The sequence below is a fragment of the Sinohyriopsis cumingii genome, chromosome 11, assembly GCF_028554795.1.
Source record: "Sinohyriopsis cumingii isolate HCF-2022 chromosome 11, ASM2855479v2, whole genome shotgun sequence".
NCBI lineage: Eukaryota > Metazoa > Mollusca > Bivalvia > Unionida > Unionidae > Sinohyriopsis > Sinohyriopsis cumingii.
This window is the reverse complement of record NC_142971.1, coordinates 39,842,543-39,864,170: the sequence shown is the minus strand read 5'-3', so window position 1 is coordinate 39,864,170 and position 21,628 is coordinate 39,842,543. Positions and strand designations below refer to the sequence as shown.

Here is a 21,628-nt window from a genome sequence, read left to right as displayed (position 1 = left end):
CGGTAAATGCGTTCTCTCAACTCCACAGGCAAAGCACAAATGTTCTCTTGCAAAGTATCCATGAATAGGTCAGTTCGTACAATTCACAATTTTCTCCTAGAGCAAAAGTAATCCACATAGTGAGTAATTTCTGGCCACTGCCGTTCAGGGTGACGTCCAAGAATGTCACTGAACTCTTTTGATGTAAACGGTCTAGAGTAATATAATAGGACGAATGCACGCTTGACCCAAAGAAATCTAACACACACTGGTTGACTTTCTTCACTTTCCTCTTATGAATTTCTCGACACAAAAGTTCTACAGTGACCAATTGAGATTTCACTCTGGCAAACCCCTGCCAAACTTCCTTGTAAATCTTCTCTTGCAGTTCTTTAGGTAATGATTCAATATCGTTTTTGAAATGAAGTTTAAATACTGGTCTCGGTGATGTCCAACATTTGACTCCTAACCAATCTGGTTTCTTCTTCGTCAACGACATGGTAAGTTACTTCAATGTCTCGGTCCCACTAAGGGTAAGTAATGACAATTCGGTGACCATCGAGCATGTTCTAGGTAGGCCGAATCTTGCGGTTCCCAGTGGTGAATTGACACACCGCAACTGAAGCACTTGACTTTATCCCCTTCGCCCAAGTAGAAAAATCCGGCTCTGGCTAATTCTTCGGGGGTTGGTCCTCCCAGATACTTAGGCCATTTTCCTTTGAACGATTGAAGACGATTTTCAAAGTCGCAGTATTCCGACAAACACACAGGAAACGAATATTCGTCTTTCACAGATTCGTTTCGATGAGGGTTGGGTGACATGGACAGGAGTTTGCTCAGGGCTGGATGACATCCGTAGGGAGGTAGACGTGAAGGTGAACATCCACCTTTAAAACGAAACCCAGTAAAGTGTCCAAGAGGACGAGCGGCATCGCTTTTACATCCCTCAGGTTTGACACGCACATCATCACTTTCCATGATAGGGGTAGTGAGAACAAAGTTCCCATGATGCTTTACGGCATCGCTAAGGTCACAGCGTACAGCATCGTTCCCATCGCAAGGCTCACAATCGCATTCCACTTCAGAAGTCCCACACTTGAATTGTGCCTGTCTGAACTTGTTTTGTGTTTCTCTGAAAGTATTCATCTTGTTCGTTTGGTCTTGGTAGTCACAATGAACTATCGATCTTGCCTAGGGTTCCTTTTTATATACAGATCAATACCAACGTGTCCATACGGTAAGGTAAAATGATTGGGAAGTCGCACTCGCTTCTGGTACACGATTTGATAGACTTTTTCTAAGGGTCGACTGACGATGTGGTGAGTGGGTAAACGTATAATCTTGTTGGGTTGATAGGTGGTCACTTTAAAGTGTTCATCTTCTCTACACTGCAAAGCTTCTTTCAATACCCCAAAGTTGACCACACGACTGGTACGATAATTCAGAGTCATTCCTTTCACTTTACACGTCGTGTGCACTTCTTGTTTGTCCCGGTATTCGTAACTGTAATTTTTAGGACCACCACTGGCGAAACTTAGAATCTCGTCGTCGGGATGCTCGTCTGTCCAGGCTCCTAAACGGTCTCCTTCGATGTCAGGGTGCTGTTGACTCGGGTGATGGATGTAAATGCAACTGTCCGTGTCAAAATACAGGACGCGTTCCCCTAACAGTTCTAAAGCTTCGTACAACTTTAAGCGAGCATGGGCTGTCACGTAAGCCGCAATGATGACATTTCCAAAAGGGTCGTCTTGTACAAAGTCCAGATCTTCTTCGTAATTGACCAAGATCAAATCCTCGCGAACGACGTCCACGTGTTTCATGTATCTGGTTTTGTCGTGAATCATCTGAAAGTAGCGGGAAGGTTCTGTCAAATATTCCGTCTTGGGTAAACACGGGCGTTGTGCCATTTTACCCCACAAACAATTTAACATCACTTTGGCAAACGATCGCCTGCCTTCGTTTTTCTCGATGTGGTCTAAAGAGATGCCTTCTTGTTCATAGTATTTCTCTTTGAATGTGTTTTGATCTTCGGGAGTGTGACACCAGGACGGATAGCCACTGGCTTCTTGCTTCAGTTTCAAAAAGGCATCCACGTAGTCGGCGAAAATGCCTTTCTGCGTGGGGTCACCCTTGTGGTATTGTTGTGTCTTGGAAAAGTGACAAATTTTGTACACTTCTAACAGTTGGTATCCCATGTCCAGAGCTTTGAACAATTCCACGCTGACCCACGTCCCCGTCAAGGCCCGTTCTTCCTGGGTGTGATGGCAAGGTTGATCTTGGTTGCACGTTTCTGCACAAGTACGGCACAAAGGAAACATCAGTTTGCCTTGGCAATGGTGAGGTAACACGGGATGGTACAAGTCCGTGGGCGGCAAAACTTTACACTTGATCAGACCTTCGTATTGTCGAATGTTTTTCAGGTCGATGTGTTCCGTCAACAATTGTGGGTGCCCTACAGGAAAGCGACAATATTTGCACACGTAGGGATACAGCGAACACACGTCCAAGTATTTGATTTCTTCTCCTTTCTCTTCGTCGGCTTGGTACAGCAAACAGGTGGCATTGGTCCTTCCTCCGTACAAACTATCCCTCGGGTTCAGGGGATCCATGAACTGGTAACTTTCCACGAGGCGTTTAAACTCGGGATCGGTTTTCAAACGGTGATCGTATTCGTGTTCCCACATTTCCACCACTTGGTATCCTTCCTGTTCTAACTTTAGGCGTCGCTGACAAGTGGCCTGGTACAAGTCTTCCATGGTTCGTTGTAAAAACTGATTTTTAGTGCCACGGTCAGGATAACAGACGGGACATCCGTGAAATAAGCAACCGTTAAACTCGTACACGATCTTGGGGATTTCTAAGTCCCAGCCATCGACCGAATGCGTTCCGATGGTCTTTTCGCCCCCTCCGTTGCGGCCATGCTGAATCCACTTGTCTTCCTTGTCGCACAAGTAATGTAACCAGCGTAGGGCTTTGACCGAGTATTGACGTTTGACATAGTTGGTCGTTTGAGGACTGATGACAGCTACGGTGTTTTCAGGCATGAAAAGTTGCCGGTACACTAAGGAACACGCTTTGGCAATGGTGCAAGCTTCTTTCAAAGGATCGACCCCTCCGTGTTCCATGAACAGTTCTCGAAATTTTCCACAGCAACGTCGTAAAATGTCCACGTCGGAACGACAATACTTTAACATTTCTTCCTGAAAGTCGAAAGGGTCCGAAGCGTGAGCCTGGTACCAAGCGTAGAAAGCTTCTCGTTGTTCGGTACGCATGTTGTCGGGGTCGTAATAGTGAGCCTCGGGCAAATGGGGTAGAACGGCGTGTTGATTGGCTTCCGTATTGAAAAAGTGTGGAAAGTACCCTTTAGCCATTTCTGTCATTCCAAACGTTTTAGGCATTCGACTCAAAGGCATGGCCAAATAGCTCATCGAATCTTTAAACTGTACTTGTCCCACTTGCATGAAAATGATTTTGGCTCCGTTCAAAGTGACTTTAGGACGTTCGGTGCCTTGTTCCGTATAGTACCTCAAAAGAAACTGTCCATCGTATCCGGAGAAATTGTGAGCCATCACCGTGGCATGACGATGACAATCTCCGTAACGTTCGATGTCCTCTTGGCTCCACGTCTTGTCGATGGGGTCTAAGACCCATTTGGCAAAATCGTCTAACGTGTTCGGTCCTCGAAAGATTTTTTCACGCCCTCCGGGAATCTTATTGCAGTGAGGGCAACGACTGAAGATAGGTTCCTGAATGCACTTCTCGCACGCTCGATGAGCCACGCAGAAATTAGGAATGTGAATACCGGTCTCTTGCATGCATTCGAAATAAAAAAGATGAAATTGCCTTTCTTCTTGTGACCGTCCTCTTTCTCTGGTGGGGGTTGGTATTTTTGCACGTAGCATTGGTGTTCCAAGTCCACGATGTGGTGACAAATGTGACTTTTTTTCTTTCCTGAACATACGTGTGTCTTGGCATTATTGGTACGTAAGCCTTGTCCACACGTAGGGCACAATCTCAGCAGTTGACAAGCACATTTCTGCTGTGAACCTTGCGTCTTCAAATGTTGTTGGTAACAGGTAGGGCTGACAAACGTGCGCAGACAAGTTGAACAAGGCACTGGTCCTTCGCTCAGACAGGGTGGAGAGGCCAAACATCCTGAGCATTTCGATCCACAATGCTTATGTTGCTCTCGATTGTTATAGCCATAGTCACATTTCTCACGGTAATATCTGTATCCCAGGAATCCAGTGATACTGGTAATGGTAACGAAATGGTCATCGTGATAATAGACATGAATGTATTTTCCATCCTTAAAGTCTTTCCCTCGAAACAACAGAGGCCCGCGCATTTCTTGAGGGTACACTTTCAAGGTGTATGGTGAAGCTAGGACATCTTGCAATGTTTGCATTTCAGGAATGCCACAGGGTTTGTCTTTGGGCAAGTCAGCTTGTCGTAACAGGAGTTCTGCTTCACTTCGTTGTTTGGCTCGGTCCGATTTTCGAATATTCTCCCAGGCTCTTTTCCATTCTACCGTATCGTTTTTGTTGGCATAGGTTCGTCCCACCACGATAGCCCTGGCTAAACACATCTGGTCATGAGGGTTGTGAATTCGGACGAGACTTGCTTTGGTGCTGCGAAGCTCGTCCACCAATAACATCTTTTTGCGTCCAGTCCCTTTAGGAGGAGAGACGTGGGTCATGTCCAGTGTGGCCTTTCCATCGGTGATGTCAAACTGGTCATTGGATTGTTGTACGTGTTGAATTTTGTCCATGACTTTGGAAGCGGTCAATTCTGCAAGGGTGCTAAACTCGATCCAAACAGGGGATTTCAAACCGTCGTGTTGTATGGAGAGTCTCAAGCGATCGTCTTCTTTGGGTTGACATTGTCGCTTGAGTGTGGTGAGCAAAGAATCCCACACCTCGGTGATGAACCCTTCTGCTTTCTCTAACGGTACTTCAGCCTTGAAATCTTTAAACTTCACCGTGTATTTGTAAGCCGTGGTTCTAAATTTTCTAGAGGAGCGCTTTTCGGTCTCTCGAATGGAATAGTATTTTTCAGGGTTGACTAAGGGTGGCGAACTTTGTTTAGAGGGTTTGGATTCTGGTTCACTCATGTCCTCTTCAAAATCACTGGCATGAATTTGTGCCAAGACTTCAGCTCTGGTACGAGGCGATAGATCACGTTTCTGCCTCTTACTTTCTTCTTCTTTCTTCTCAAATGAATTGGATCGTTTCATCTTGAGTGCAAAACGTCAAATGACTCAAGTTTAAACACCATAGACTAATTTATAGTCATGGCAGACCAGCGTATATAAAAGGATGTGTGTCTTGTCCTTTCACTATTCATTTCACTCTCAAACCGAGCACAACGATGGAAGAGACTACCCAGATGGAACGTTTCATCAGAGCTTTGCGAGGGGTCATTAGAAAATTCTCTCCAGACCAGCCGAGGGACTACTCTCCTTCCTTTCGAGATAAAAGTGAAGATACTTGCTATATCTGTCAGAAGAAAGGGCATTGGTCTTCAGAGTGTCCAGACCGTCAAAAAAGAAAAACAGGGGTTAAAAGAGACAAAAGTCAAGATACCTGTTATTATTGTCAAGAAAAAGGACATTGGTCTCCAGATTGCCCAAAAAAGAAACAAGAGGAGTCAGAAGAAGAGAGGGATTCTTCAGAGCAAAAGAGGAGGAAGATAGCAGACAGGTGAAAAAAAGAAACAGGAGAAGAAAAGAAGAGGGGAAGAAAGTGAGGAGGAAGAGGAGGAAAAGACTGTGACAGTGAAGAAATTTAAAAAACAGAGAGACTAAACAGTGAGACAGAAGAAGTGAATGTACTTTTTAAAGTGCTCTGTTGTGAATTGTGAATTGGATTGTAACTATTTATAAAAGAATAAATTAGGTATAAAAAGGTAAGTGTCTTTGAGTCTTGATTTTAGATAAGAAGCTACACTCACGCACTCATATACACGTGCTATAGGGGTAAAATGTTTTTTTTTTTTTTTTTTTTTTTTTTTTTTTTGAGTTATTGGCAATTGAAAGTCTATCTCTTTTCGAGAGAAGTGGGTGGCCCTGAAAAGGGCCTTTGGTTTTTGGTGTAGGGGTGAGTTTAAGCAATTAACTTTAACTGCCTTAAGCCCTTGCCACGGCCAAGGCCTACTTCTGGACTGCGTACTGTTGATGATGATGATGATGATTTGGTTGAAATCACTAAGGGTGGCACGGTAGGCTTAGTCACAGGGTTGGAGTGTTTAGCTCGGGAAGGTCGTATTCTCTTCGGTCGTAATAAAGAAGTCTGATACATTTGTTTCAGACTTCTTAACTCCGCTAAAATGTCTAACAGTACCGTGACCGTTTGATTTTCACACCCTTGTTTCTTTGCTCTGCTTCTTCTTCTTGTTGCTGTTTTTTTCTTACCTCTTCTTCTTGCTGTTGTTGCTGTAGGAGAAAAGCTTGTTCCGCTTCCTTTTGCTGTTGTAAAAATTTCTCCAATTCTTCTTTCTGTCTCTGTCTAAAATTCTCCACGTGCGGTAATGAAGGAGAATAAGGTTCCGGAACAAATTCTTGCGAGGTAAGAAAATCCACAAAATCCCAGTTCACCTCTTCTGAAAGTAAGTCCGGGTTCCCTTGGGCGGTCTCCACTGCTGGTGCACCCCAATGGATCCTTTTCTGAGTTTCCGTCATGTTGAAAAACTGTCACATGGATTGACTACACACAGGCGCTAGCGAATCTATATAGACCACTTGACGTCACAGACTGCTCTCTTCCGATTGGACGTGGGCTGACTGAATTTTGTAACGCGTGTTTGGATTGGTCAATGAACTGAATCCGTTTCAATCTTTCCTCTACCTATAAATAAGCGCAGTTCACTGCATTGATTCACCTATTCTCGGCGCCTCAACATGTGGACCGACGCTCAATCTTCTACGCTTGTGTCTTCAATGATGTTCAGGACGGACATACCGATGTATGTCCGATCCAAGTGGACAGTTGTCCATAGGACCGACACCAGCCTATGGATACGTAGGATTTACGTGGAGAGGCAAGGATGCCTCAAAAGAGTTTTAGTCTATGGACCTACCATCAGACGAAGCCTAAGACGAAGAAGATGTTGCAGATGCCCTTTATGTTAAGGGCATATTAACATAAACCCAAAGGCCCTTTTCAGGACCACTCATAGGTCTCGAAAAGATCTTGACTTTCAATTGCCTAGCCCATTTTTTTAAAAAAAAATTAAAAAAAAAAAATCCCATGTTAAATTCACCTTGTCCCTAAAGTAGTTTTTTTTCTCCCATGTTAAATTCCCCTTGTCCCTAGACAAGCCCAAACTCTATTCCCATGTTCAATTCCCCTTGTCCCTAGACAAGCCCAAACTCTATTCCCCATGTTCAATTCCCCTTGTCCCTAGACAAGCCCAAACTCTATTCCCCATGTTAATTCCCCTTGTCCCTAGAGTGGCCCAGCAATTTTCCCCATGTTAAATTTACATAGTCCCCAAAGTGGCCCAGGGGGGTCTGTAATGCTAATTCCCATTGTCCCTAGGGTGGCCCCTTTCACTACTTGTGTATATAAACCATAGCACATTTGTTATGTATATTTGATTTAATTTATATCTGATTTAATTGTAAGTTTTAAAATATTTTTTGGGGTTAATTTCATTATATGTCAAAATAATGTAGTTCTGTTTATTAGGAACTCAATACCTTTCCAGAACATAGCTTGACCTTGATTGTTCATCTTAGTAAACACTTAAGGCTGACCTATTTCCCGAGTTTAATTCAAAATTAGTAACAGTCACGTCAACATTTTTTTTAAATTTTATTTTTATTGTGGGAATAATAAGTTTGAGATCGAGGCTCTGTTGGATACGTGACCCTCGACTTATAAATAGTTTTTAGTGAAGTAAACAACTTTTATTCTCGCAGTAAAATGATTGGTTCTTATCAAGGACATACAGGGTTTATATGATTTTTTATATGTAAACATCATCACGTAATCCTTATCCGGGCATCTGTTTTATGTGAAATTCAAGTTTTAAACCATTGTCTAGAGAAATAATCTAAGTTGGTCTTCAAAACAATGAGAAGTAAAGGTGTTTATTTTTTTTAGTCATTTTGGGAATTACAGTTTAATGTTTATTCAGATTATCTGGATTCAAAAAGATTAATTGGTTTCTCTGGAAATATTTTAAGTGCTCATACAGAATTCTTGAACAAATACATTTTTTTAAAATTTTATTCGGATTTCCAAAACTGGAGTGATATTTCTTGTTTCTTGTTTGGACATACACGGGCTACATGATTTTTTATATGTAAACATGATGACTTGATACTGATCCGGGGATCTGTTTTGCGTAAAATTCAAGTGATGAACCATTGATCAGAGAAATAATCTCAGTTGGGTTTTAGAACACTGAGACGTAAAGGTGTTTTTTCTGTTGTGTCATTTTGGTAATTACATTTTAATGTTTATTAAAATTTGCTGGATTCGAAAGGATTAATTCGTTTCTCTGGAATTATTTGGAGTGCTCATACATAATTCTTGAACAAATACATTTCTTAAAAATGTTATTCCGATTTCCAAAACCGTAGTGTTTATTCTTGTTTCTACAAGGAACTGTAGACTTCAACACAGTACAGGCTACATTATATGTCAGCGCCTTCCATTTGGGTTCTTCGTCAAGACTCGAACTTGAATTCATTAAAACATTTTATTATTATTATCTTCTAAAATTTTATTCTTGGATTATTGTTGGATTATTATTTGATTTGACTTTTGAAATCGTAAGATCTTATTTTGTTCTCGATTTTACAGTATTTTTCCAGGGAAATAAATAATTTGAATTTTTTTCTCAAAGCTTGTTGTTTTCACTCTTGTGTTACTGTTTATTCGAGCCTAAATACGTAACATATGACACGTAAGTGGAGTGATATCAAGCAAGTTACAATTTATGACCTTTTTTCTAAACGGTTTCGCAAATCAAATATTTTTTCGTTCAAACATTTTGTGCTGACATAAGCGGCGTTATTCGTTTTTTAATGCTTGACATAAAACTATTGCTTGAGAAACATTTGCATTAATTCTTATTAGAAGTATTTTCTAACAATTCAGCTAGATCCATCATAGAAAGGAATACAACACAGTACACTTAGATTATGGGTGCATATCCATATTTTGTGCATTTGTTACCAGCTAAAGGAAAATCCATTAACCAGTTGGTGAAAGACTTAAGCTAAAATATCATATATTATTTAAACTGAAAGAAAAAAAGTTAAATCACGCTGTAGGTACAATAAAACCTTCTGGCTTGGATAGTCTAAACTTCTCATCTATACCCAAAAACTCACCTTTATTAGCGTTAATGTATGCAAAAGGCTTAGCTGTGATGAAAGACACACACACACACACACACACACACACACACACACATCTACCTACCAACACACATACACGTTTTGGAAATAAAAGTGGAGAAGGAAGAGAGGAAGTGGAACATTACAATATTTTTTCAGTCGAAATTATTAGAAACGAATATCTAGGTCTGTAAACGAATATCTAGGTCTGTAAACGAATATCTAGGTCTGTAAACGCCTCTGCAGACCTGATATATACTGATATTGGGCGTAATACAAATCGGGCATGGTTAAAACATGTTCGCACAGAGAATCAAATAAAATTCCCACAGGCACGCTGACTTAGATTAATAGAAGCACTCGACATAAATGAATTTAGAATTTAAAGACTGCATTTAAATGATTTTTATTAACAATTTACAGCAAAGTATTTACAGACATTTTAAAATTAAAGTGACCATTATTTGGAGAGATTGAGGGGGTGGGGGGAGAGAGAGAGCAGGTGTTAAGGTTTCAATGTATGCATTATATTCGTGCATAGCAACATGGTTATATTTTAAATCCACGTGTCAGTCAGGACCAATGCATCGTTTTTTCAGTCCTTTTATGGCACTGTCGTTTTTGGCGCAGTGTATCTAAGTATTTTTTCAGTTAATGCAAACACTCTTATCCAAGGGAATTTACCTTTGAGTTTCCTTTTGCCACCAATAAGTTTAGAAAGGTTGAAAGAAAATGGAGGTTTTCTGTATTGCTCTACATCTTCTGTTCGCACAGTCTTCTCTCGGCATATTGGACGGCATTGGTAATAGCGACGTCAGCGCCATCAAGTTTCGTCTTGAAGAAGAAAAGGAAAAGCGTCTTTTATTGGAAAATGATATGGAAATCCTGATGTTAAAAGTAGCAAACCTTACAAGGACTGTGGAGAAATGTGCAACAGGTAACTATCTATTAATGTACAGAAAATCGTCACAGGTTAACATCAACTAATATGAAGAAAATACTCGTTATTTTTTGTGGTTATAATTATTCGCCAAAATTTATATTTCAAAGTCTACCATTGATAGTAATTTAACACACGTTGTATTCATCAAAAACGTTATCAGATCAGACAAGTTTTCATCCTAAGGTTTACATTTTAAAATATTTTATGTGAGTAAAATTTAACCAGAAGTGCGCTTAGTTAAATTATATAACTTACGTAAAGATACCAATCTGTCGCTAACTAATAAAGGTGGACTTCTTGGTCTGTTATTTTCGTTGCTTACCCAGATAAATTATATAATTGCTTGAAAATGTTTAATGCTTTGTCGCCAAAGATTAGTTTTACTATTCCATATTTTCATTATTAGATCAATAAAATTAATTTCCATTAAACAAATCGTTTGCCATTTTTATTATAGGCTTCCAGTTTTGATTCAGATCGCTTATTAGGGTCAGTATACAATTTATCAATAAACTACTATCCAGTTTATAGGACTTTTAGGTAAACAATAAAAGAATCATATGATATTTCCGATCCTGTACTATTGTTGGCTTTTGATTGTTTTGGAAGCTTTGGAATATTGATACAAAAGATGTAAATCAGACATTAAAGATTTATCTGAACCATCAAGAACTCGCACAGCATGAAAGACATTAGGAGAATGGATATCCCTGTCAACGCGCTCTATCGATACCAAACTAATTCGAAAACATTTATTGTTTCGACAATAAAGTTGCATCCAAACTAAGTAAAAATCTTTTCACTTGCTAGGCGCTCAGCATTAAGAGGTTTGTGTTAGGACTGGTCGACCTGGAGTCAGGATAATATGACTGGGTGGGACATGCTACATGTCTGCGGCATGATGCCCCAGTGCTAGACATCACTATAAACTGCCACATCGTAGCAATATGACTGAAATTGTTTTAAAGCTACGTAAAAAAATCCAAAGTCACACACAACCACACAAACAAAATCTTTTCAAAGCGGATTAAAATATATAGTAACGGAATGTTGTGCTTTTTGGTGTAAAATATAAAATTATGTATGTTTCTTGTGTTCTCTACAGTAGCTTGCCCTTGTAGAAACCTTGCTTTATTCATATGCATAAATATGGGAAACAGAGTATCAGCCCTACTTGCAATAATTGCAGAAGCAACCTTGTGTGATACAATTGGAAGTGAAATGGGTCTCGAATTTGAAATGTACCACTTGGGTTTATCACACTGTGGTCATAACTCCTTCTTTCTGAGGGAAAATAATTCACCAATTCATACCTAAAATGAATGACTCTCGCTAGAAACTCTTCAACATCTTTCCAAAATTATCCACCAGATCCTAGAATTTTTTACTAGGCATTTTTAAGAATTTTGCAGCTTTTGTTTGTGATACAGTACCATTTAAGGAATGTTTGTGTACTTGAATGTCTAGGCAATTAAGCAGCATTTCAAGATAGAATAACTTTCACGCATTTTCTATAAACTCCTATAAACTAGTTTTGATTAATCTCAAATTTCTTGTTGACTCTGTGTTAAAAACATTGCTTGTAGTAAGATGCGGCATTTTACTTATATAATTTCTGTTTTCCAAATGACATAGAAATTTAGTTACTTTCTTTCCGTCTACAGCCCACATAGCTCTAGACCACACCCTAATTCCATCCAACTTTGCCTTCCTAAAATTTTTTCTTTTATTTTTTCCTCAAGTTGTCATGCTTCAGTAACAACTCTCGTCTAAAGGCTAATAACTAAAAATAGTTGATTTTCCTGTCGAACTTGAGTTTTCTTTTCTTAAAACATGCATACAAAATTGTTGTTGCATTAAATTTTGAATGACGCATTTGAGATAAATTTTGCTCATTTCTTACTCGTATAAAATCCGATGAAATACAAGGTCAAAATTGTCCAGTTGTTCAGGACATACCTATTAATGTTTATATCTTTAGATAGCTTTTTTTATTCTTCTAATATATTGCGGGCCTTCTAATCTTGATATATTAAGAATCTTGAATGTTTCCTTTTAAATTTATTTTCGGAAGCTATCTTCATTTTTACAAGTGAATGGTCAGTCTTGTATCCAGTTGAACATTCACATTTTCACTGTAGATCATTTTTCAGCTCTTCATTTTCAAATTTCAAATTAATCTCTTCTGTAGCTCAGTTTCTCATCACAGACAACGGAATAAAAACAATTAAACTAAATACATTTTACCCAGGGTCGGACCAAGGGTTTTTGGCGCCCTAGTTGAACCACATCTTTGACGTCATGCACCCCCCCCCCAGTGTAAAAATAAAAAAAAACGGAGGCTGAAGATGCCTAGTCTTTATGCAGGGAAGCCAATCTTTTCATTCAGTTGCACGTTTCAGAATGTCCATCCTTGAGCTGTCTTTGAGGTTGCTGTTGTGTTTCATAGCTGATGAATTCCCCTTATTAAGACATTTTTAGTAACCTGTATCGCGGTATTTGTTCCGAAACAACCATTTGACGATAGGGGATGTTGAGAATAGTTTAATTAGCATTCGTACAACAGAAGTACGACCTGAGCCGCCTGCAAATAACGGAAGCATGACTATTATAAAATACTAACAGATTCACCCGCATAACATCGTACAACATAAAATATATGTTTACAACAGCATTACCAAATTTACTCTGGCTATTTGTGCGTGGATAAGAGATTAAGAAATGACATATTTGTGGTGTGCCATAAACAATAAAGAGTTCACTGTCTTAGCAAAAATGAGTGTATATGATGATGGAAATTATGATTTTATGCTTTTCTGTACACACCATCTTTCTCCCCTACCCTCCCCACTCCATTCCGTTCTCTCAAAGGAGCTTGGTTTTAGAACATATGAAATACAAACCAAACAAAGTGACATAATTTAAAAAATAAGGAGGTTTTCAAGTTTGTACAGTCCCTTCGAGTTTCAAAAGTAAAACTAAGAAAATAATTTAGTATGGGTTTCTCTCTTGAGGAGTAACGGCAAAATGCGCTTGTGCCAAGTCACTCTTTTAGTGCGGTATCAAGAAGCTATGAAGTTTCAAAAAAGCAAGATACACAAAGGACAAAACAATTTAAATGTAACAGAACGACGTAAAAAGAACAGGCACAATACAATGATAGAAATCTTTATAAAGAACAACCTACCTGAATCCATAAAAACCCCAAAACGCAAATAAAAACAAAGGATTAGAGCAGAAAACATAAATTCAGAGAAGACACGTAAATATATAACTGTAAATCTGAGACACTTGCGTAAGGATATAGCCACATTTTGGCAAATCCTGGAAGAAAAATTGTTTTCAGTCTACTTGAAATTTGGGGTTAGTGCTCGTCACACTACAGCTCTTTAAAATTCGCTCAGTTCAGTTACAATACTGTGTTGAACATAGCATATATTGTTACTAGCCAAGAATCTTTCCTTGAACGAGCGGTGTCAAGTCCTAGCGCGATTCCCAGAAATTTCCAAATATTTTAATACAACTTCTGTAATAAATTAGAAAGTCCGACGTGCCCGTTTTATACCTAAATTTTACTCCAGTCAATGCAAGACAACAGATCTCACAACCTGCCAAATATCTTTCAACCGCACAGCTGCACGGTTTCTCTTCGTTAGGTTTCCGTACCGCCAGCAGTTCACGCCGTAGAAACTATACAGCTATCCCCTAACACAGGGAACTATTTTAACTACGCCACCTGAGGGCAGTCAATCCATGGTTTCCATGCACATTTCGCCAGTACAACACATTCACATTTGCCACCATGGCGACATGAACGGTATCTGCTAAGTCCCTTCTTCTTGATTCCATTGTTTAATTTACCGGTTTCGTACCGTAAATACTGCCACTACAGTCACACCAAAATGTACACCACTAGATTTTAATAAGAACTATGGTACTCCAGGGACACTCATGCAGTTTGACCTGAAGTCACTAAAAGTGAACCATGGCATCATAGAAACTCTCTTACACGTCACACCGTTACGTTTGCTTCTAATAATTGTCTATTTTTTTCGGGTTAAGGAATATTTATATTGCACCAAATTCCAATAATCAGACAAGTAATCACAAAAATCAAGAATTCCTTAAAGGGGCCACTTTAACCAAATGCTCATACTCCAAATTTATTACATCATGTTCACTCAGCGAACTGTTACAGTTCACGTTAGAAGTAATGTATGTATTTTCCAACTTGTAAGGAAGGGAGAGAAGTATTTTGCTTTAATAGCCTACGTATGAATAGCATCTTTTTATTATAGGTTCGTCAACTTCCCCATCCACCACAGCACCAAGCATTGCCTTTATGGCTTATCGCAAAACAGTCTTGACGAATCTAGGAGTTAACCAGAAGCTTATCTTCGACAAAGTTGCTACAAATGAGGGGAATGGATACTCTGCGATGACGGGGATTTTTACTGTTCCTGTTCAGGGGACCTACTTCTTTACATGGACAACTGCACATGCCAAGGGTTATTCCTTTCCTGAAACATATCTTGTGACAGGTCTTGTGGTCAACGGGGAGTACAAGGTCCATGTTTGGATTGGCGTCGAAATGTCTTTCAATATGGGAGGTAACTCGGCCATTCTGCGACTAAACATTTCAGATGCTGTGTGGATAGGCGTTTCCAAGGGAAATGGAGTTTATTCCAATACAGCCGCAGGATGGTTCTACCCGACCTTTTCTGGATATCTGATACACATTTAATGTGTTTCCCACCTTTTTGGTCCAAGTTAGTTTGGACACCTAAGATAAATTTTAGACGATAATTCATACTTCCTTATGTTGGTGACGAAATCATGCTTGTCTGATTGCTGGATAATATTTTTCTAATTGCAGAGGCCATGTTAGTTAAATGACTCGCCCAAAACAAATTTAACTTTTATCGACAAATTTTTCTATGAATATGTGCCTTTTTGTAACTTTTCTGGTTTTCTGCTTGCAGCAAAGAGATAAATTAATAATTGATACATATTTTAAGGAGAACTGTTAGTCAGCTATCATGTCTGAATAACCACAGCTCATTGAGTAGAGATCCCATTTACCCGTTAGGAAACAGATATGCACAGATACAATTATTCTATATAGTATTTTGTGAAAATCCATATGTCCATTTAGAGTAACAACTTTTTAATCGTATAAAAGATAAGAAACAATTGATATTAATATCAAAAACAGAAGTCACCTGTTTTATTCCATGTAACTAATCTGAGAAAGTTCACAGTTTAAGTCAAGCCTCAACTATGTAAGTTGTTGTTTTTTGTTGGAGGGTTTAAGGCCATTTTTCAGCACACGATAGGCTATATATGGCGGCCAGTATTAATGGTGGAGGAAGAACCCGGGAAAAAACTCGGAAAGAACCACCGACCCACGAGAAGCTACTGGCAAGCTTTCTCACATACCCACATTAGCCGAATCCGAGACTTGAACCCACGCAGCTTTGCAGTGATCCGTAATGGAGAGCGCTTTAGACCACTCGGCCATTCGGGGGCCCCCAACCATGCAAGAGAATCAAACCAGGTTATATGACGGCCTAACGTTGCAAAGCTATATGTATCAAGTACATATTTTAGTATAGCTTTTGGACCAGATTTCTGTGATGATCGACAGGATAGATTCTAAATCAATCTGCCCAGTGCTAAATGTCATAATACTCGACCAGATACCGTGTTGAACCTTGCTCGTAAATATTGAACATACATTTCAAAAAGGGGGTGGGGTGGCGGTAGTGACTCAAACTAGTACATTGTCAAATAAAAGATTTCATAGTCAAAAGAAGAGAAACATAATATAGATATATTGCTGGTGTTTTGGACATAGATTAAATAAATAAATATTAACGGCACTACCAATATTATATATATAGTTTTAGTATATACGGATGATAGATTAATACACTTGAATTAATAGCTTTACTTTGTACATACTTTATTCTTGGAACTTTCGTTGATATTAAAAATGAAGATATTTTATGTGAACTTTTAAACATTTGTCCTGCTAAATACACTGATAAAGTGACAATTGATAAAATGTAACCTTTAATTTTCTTGTTTTAATAAGGAGTACTCTCTTCAATTCGAAATAAATTTCCTTATGTTTCTAATATGTGACAAAATCAAGCACTGTCAACCTGCACTAGACGAAGAGTGTAAACTGTTCGATGCAAAATTACGGCAAATTTTCCACTTAAATCACCGAACAAGATTCCGGTTTTAATCTTATGTCAAAGGAAACGACAGCTTTCTCATCGTGTACGACAATATAGGTCAATGCTCAAATTGTGTTGACAAAATCCGTCCAGGTGCAAAATTATTTTAAATTTATTGCTTGACGTAACGACGCAGTTTTACTGCTGAGTCCCTGGAAATGTTTGTATCAGAAGATTTGACAAATAGGAAACAATTATTTTTTTTAAAAAAGGCTTCTGACGTAAACTCCAGGATCTTCCGTCATAACGCCTGGTCATTTAAAATGCACGGATGGATCCCGGAATTTCCGGGGGGGGGGGCGGGGGGGCGGGTACAAGTAAACAAGTATGCATGGGACCTCTGAGCTCCTGCATTTTAAACGTTTTCAGGACATAATCTTAACAATCTAACTGTCAAGACAACTTACTCTTTGAAGTGTTCCGTCTGTGTTGTGCACTGATTTTTTTAATTACTTTTTTGTTACCAACTTTTGAGGGGGCATACATATGCACACACACACACACACACACACACACACACACACACACACACTTTATCAAGGTGATGTGTATCTAAATTCCCACAGTCGACATAGTTATGGTAAGCATTTACATTAATTTGTTTATTTGCTAAATGTTCTATAAGCAACCCTATATATAAACCATAAAAAAGGCCCCCATGTATAGCCTGGCATGTGCTGAAAAATGGCGCCATGTCCACAACAACAACAAGACATATACTAGGTTTATAATAACTTTTACTGATTGGCAACTCTTCCAAAACTCAACATACACCGTCACCGACGATACAGAGAAATGCTATTCGTTTGTGTTCGTCTTTTTATTTTTCTTCTATTTGTTTGTGGGGTTAGGCGGTATGCCATGCAGAGACATCAGGTCGTTATGTTTCAGCATCCATTCTAATTAAAAAGTAGCGATTCTCGTCCGGAAGACATGATCTTTGTAACAAATATTTAAAACATTTTTTTCGAAAAACCGTATCCAGTTGAAGCAATGTATAGTGAATCTTACTTAAAAAAATGTGCATCTTCATGTCTTGAAATTCATGTCATCAAAACATAACTTACCTATTGAAATTCGTTGCTGACATACTATTCCATATGACAGAATAATGTTTGGGATGACATTTACCTCCTTGAGTGAGAATTGTTATACGTCCGAATATCTTTAAATATCAGCATTTAATGACAAATACAAATAAAGTAATAGTGAAAAACGTAAACTTATTTGTTAGCAAAATTTTGAAGAAATTAGAAACGGATATAGGTCTCGATAACTACGCATGCTTTTTTCACATTTCAACCAATATCGACCAGTTTGATACATAAATTGAAATATAACAAATTATTTTATGTTTAAATTACTGTTATTATCACATTGAATATTTGAAAGGCGAAGTTCACTTATTGTTTGGACTTGTGATGTTTGTACTCTGTGTTCTCTATCGGATTTTCTGCTTCTGCCCCCCCCCCACGTATTTTGTTATTTATATTACAAATTGTTACAAATCTGTGCTCTTAAACAAAGTAACAGAAAAGAGGGAACACAAACAAATTTATTAAAATTCATAAAATATTTTGTTCCCCCAGAGTACAAAGTGAAAACTTAAAAAGAACTTCCTGCATTGTGAATGAAATACCAAACAGTCCTAAAAATTCTATCACAAGCCCAAAAGTATAGAGAATTCCAAATTCCAGTGGTGCTTCGAATGAATTCCAATACTGAATATGACGATGTGCTATTAGTCTTGAATGTGCTAATGTGTCAACAGTCTTGATGTATCACAATGATATTATCCAAAATTCCTTGAATGAAGTCAAAATAATTTCAAGACAAAGATTTAGTCCTAAATCAGTTAGCAATTTGGAATTTTGACGAATTATTTAAATAAATAATTGAAATCCTCTCAACCAAACACAACTAAAGTTGATTGTTGTAAAGATTGATGTTAAGTTTAGGAATAATAATTAAAAAGTAAATAACTTAATATACCTCACCACCTGACCTAGTTCGCAATAACCATTTTTTGAAAATACTGTGTCTTCTTAATGGAATTTTACATCAAATTCCTAAATAAGGTCAGGTCTGTTTATTTACAGTTTAGCAAGTAACATGGAAAATAGCAGATAGACCATGCTTTTCCGAGGGGATAGGCAATGTCCTCGATTCAGATTCAAGCAAACATGTTTACCTCCAAGCAATAGTTATTTTTATATATAATCTAAATCAAAGATAATAGTTAGATATGTATTATGTTGTCAATAAAATAAGGCAGTAGTCAGGGAGATCCAAACTTACTCTCAATTATGGACAAAGGTCAATCACATAACACAAATTAAATATACATAACACACTATAGATCTACATAACAACATGTAATATTAAAAAGGACAACACAGTGATGACGCTTTATATAATAGGACTTTGATTATACTTAATTCATATAAGATATATATGGCCTTATTATGCTATTTTTGTAATAGAGTTTGGTGGTTTTGTTGTTTCTTTTCAAAAAGCAAGTCCCAATGAAAGGCATTCGATACAAACAACGAGTAAAATCAACTACGAACAAAACGGTGGAGAGAAACAAAAATTCAGAATTGGCTTGGAGGAGAATTGTTCGTGTTCATTTGTATGCCCAACAACAGTCTTGATAACGCACTAGATTGTCAGTTGTTTATAAAAGGCTGTTGCACGTCATATACAGCCGAGTCATCATCTAAAGATGCGCACGTTGATTAGACACATTATATGCAGATGCACCATATGACCAATATCTGTGCTTCTGCGATGTTTGTACGAGTTGTTGTTCTTATTCGCTTCAAGCTAGAGACAGGTGTCAAAGTTGTGTTCGATGTACACGCCACATGCTCATTTCTCTCATGTTTTGGGGTAGGATGAGGGAGGAGTGAGAATATATTTATGTGAGCATTGTGCTCATCATTTATCTGTGTTTTTTTATATATTATATAATGCTGCGCATTTAGAATACCCCGTTCTGTTCCAGGTGGAATTTTTACCTTGTATGTTACATTCGGTTTTACAGCGACATGGCTTGTCTCGACCCTGTACAAATGAATAAGTATATCCAAATAAATATAACAATCGAAAACATTATCTATATGTGGCAGAATATTCAGAACAATTCAAAAAAATATTTGAATGGAATTAATTCATCGTGCTTTGTCAGGGGGTGGTGGAGAGTGGTGTGATATCCCCGACTCCTTATGGTGCTTTGATTATCGTTATCTAGGAGATGATCGACCACGGTGTTTTAGACCAGATCGAGAAAACAATAAAATAAAATATGAAATTAATGCATGGAATAACATAGATATGAGCAGAGATTTACAATAGAACAACACAAACCCCCTTTATACAATATGACAATTTAATCAGTTGCATCAACACAATGAAATCGAATCTGACATTTGAATGATTCGTTTTCTCTACCAAAATAGGGTTAAAAAATGGGTGCGAAATTCAATTAGCCGTTCTGTTATACTGATAGAACAAATTTCATCATATACTCGAATGACTGATCGAACTCAATTTTCCGGCACGTCAGCATCACATGTTGCTTCCGGTCTTTACTACATTACTATTTGTGATATGTAGGCGTTTCTGTGTCTTTTCCTTTTCTCTCTCTTTTCTCTAGCCACTTCAGGTCATCAACCTCTTGGTTGCAGACTGAACTCTCTTTCTACTCTGAATAATTTATGGAGCTATTTTCTTTGAAATAAAAACATAGTACCCAACCCAAATACGTGTCAGCCTTTTCTTCTCCTGGGATCAACTCATATTCCCACTCGTTTGCGTCAGATATCGTATATCGAAATTCCACAGGACTAGTTATGGTCAGTTCGCAACCTAATACACACTCACAACCCTATTACTATCAATTCTTTTCTAGTGCTCTCGCATTCCAGCTGAGACCATGCAATAATTAGTCCCCTCCAATACTATTACTGCACCGCTGTGGTTACAAATTACCAGTTGAATTAAGCCAGTCGGCACACTCTCCTCCACTCTCGGTTGATGAGAATTCACAACTTAATAACATACGAATTACTGGACTTCATACCTGTCCTAACTACGTTACTTTGCTAATTAGCGATTCACGGACATATATTTCCAGATATAGAAAAATTAATTCTCAGTGAACCTTATGCAAAGCATGAAATCTTTACGATACATGATTTCTATTATATACGAAACAACTAAATCCGGATTTATTTATATAATACATGAGTCATAGAATATTTGAGACAGCATGCATCCAAGCAATTAACTTCTGAACTGAAGAAACATATTAAATATGAATTTAAAATGAACGAATTCAACAAATAATTATATACCTACATTAATGAATATACATTGTATACAACTGAGACTAATGTTGTGCTTTATTCGAAACCCGCACTCTCTACGAAGTCGAATCTCTCTCCCTTCGTGTCCCCCCTTTTCGACAAGCGTCTTATACAATTTAACGAGAAATCTTGTATTTCCCGGAGCTAAATTCTGGCTCCCCTCACAAACTTAGGCTGATTCGCTTCATGAGGGAAATTTATTTAAAGTCTAAATTCTTTCTGATAAGACCCCTCTCGTTTAGCTTAGCCAATCAGAATAACTTTTTTTAACCTCCAAACATTTTTCCACTTATAATCCCCTCTAGATCGCCTTTATTGATAACGACTCGGGAAAATACAATTTCATGACACCTGTTTCAAATGGCCCACGATTTCCTCAAATTTTCCCTGGTTCGTTTCAACTTTTGACATTTACCGCTATTGACCATGCGTTAACATTGCACTTTATCTGCCTCTCACCTAACTAATCCTATTTAATGAATTCATGGCCCTAAAACAGCAGATTCAATCCATCGCATTCAACAATTTGTGGCGAGTCTAACCCATACGTCAAACGTAATGGCTAAGGTGTCCCGTTGACCACAACAGAATGCACTGTGAAATTATTATAGAGAAATTATTCAACAAAAGTTTGCACCATTACACACTTCCTGGTCTCTATATAGCGGAACTTAACTGATAGTTCTAGACTGATTCTCTGCTGGATAATGCTTTGGTTATGAGCGAAACTTATAAAGCAGTA

At 38.2% G+C, this 21,628-nt stretch overlaps 1 protein-coding gene across 2 annotated transcripts in view; it reads left to right on the top strand.

Moving 5' to 3' along the window:
* Positions 1-20,907, top strand: part of LOC149787972 (C1q-related factor-like) — a 37,172-nt gene extending 16,265 nt beyond the window's left edge. Inside the window, exons 2-3 of one of the 2 annotated variants that reach the window (XM_089974246.1) lie at positions 10,103-10,265; positions 14,570-20,907. In XM_089974246.1, coding sequence (XP_089830372.1) covers positions 10,103-10,265; positions 14,570-15,015 — 609 coding nt within the window. In that variant the 3' untranslated portion in view covers positions 15,016-20,907. Of the gene's footprint in view, positions 1-9,961; positions 10,266-14,569 lie in introns of those variants that run through there. The other variant, XM_089974245.1, reaches the window with a different exon arrangement.
* Positions 20,908-21,628: the final 721 nt, after the last annotated feature.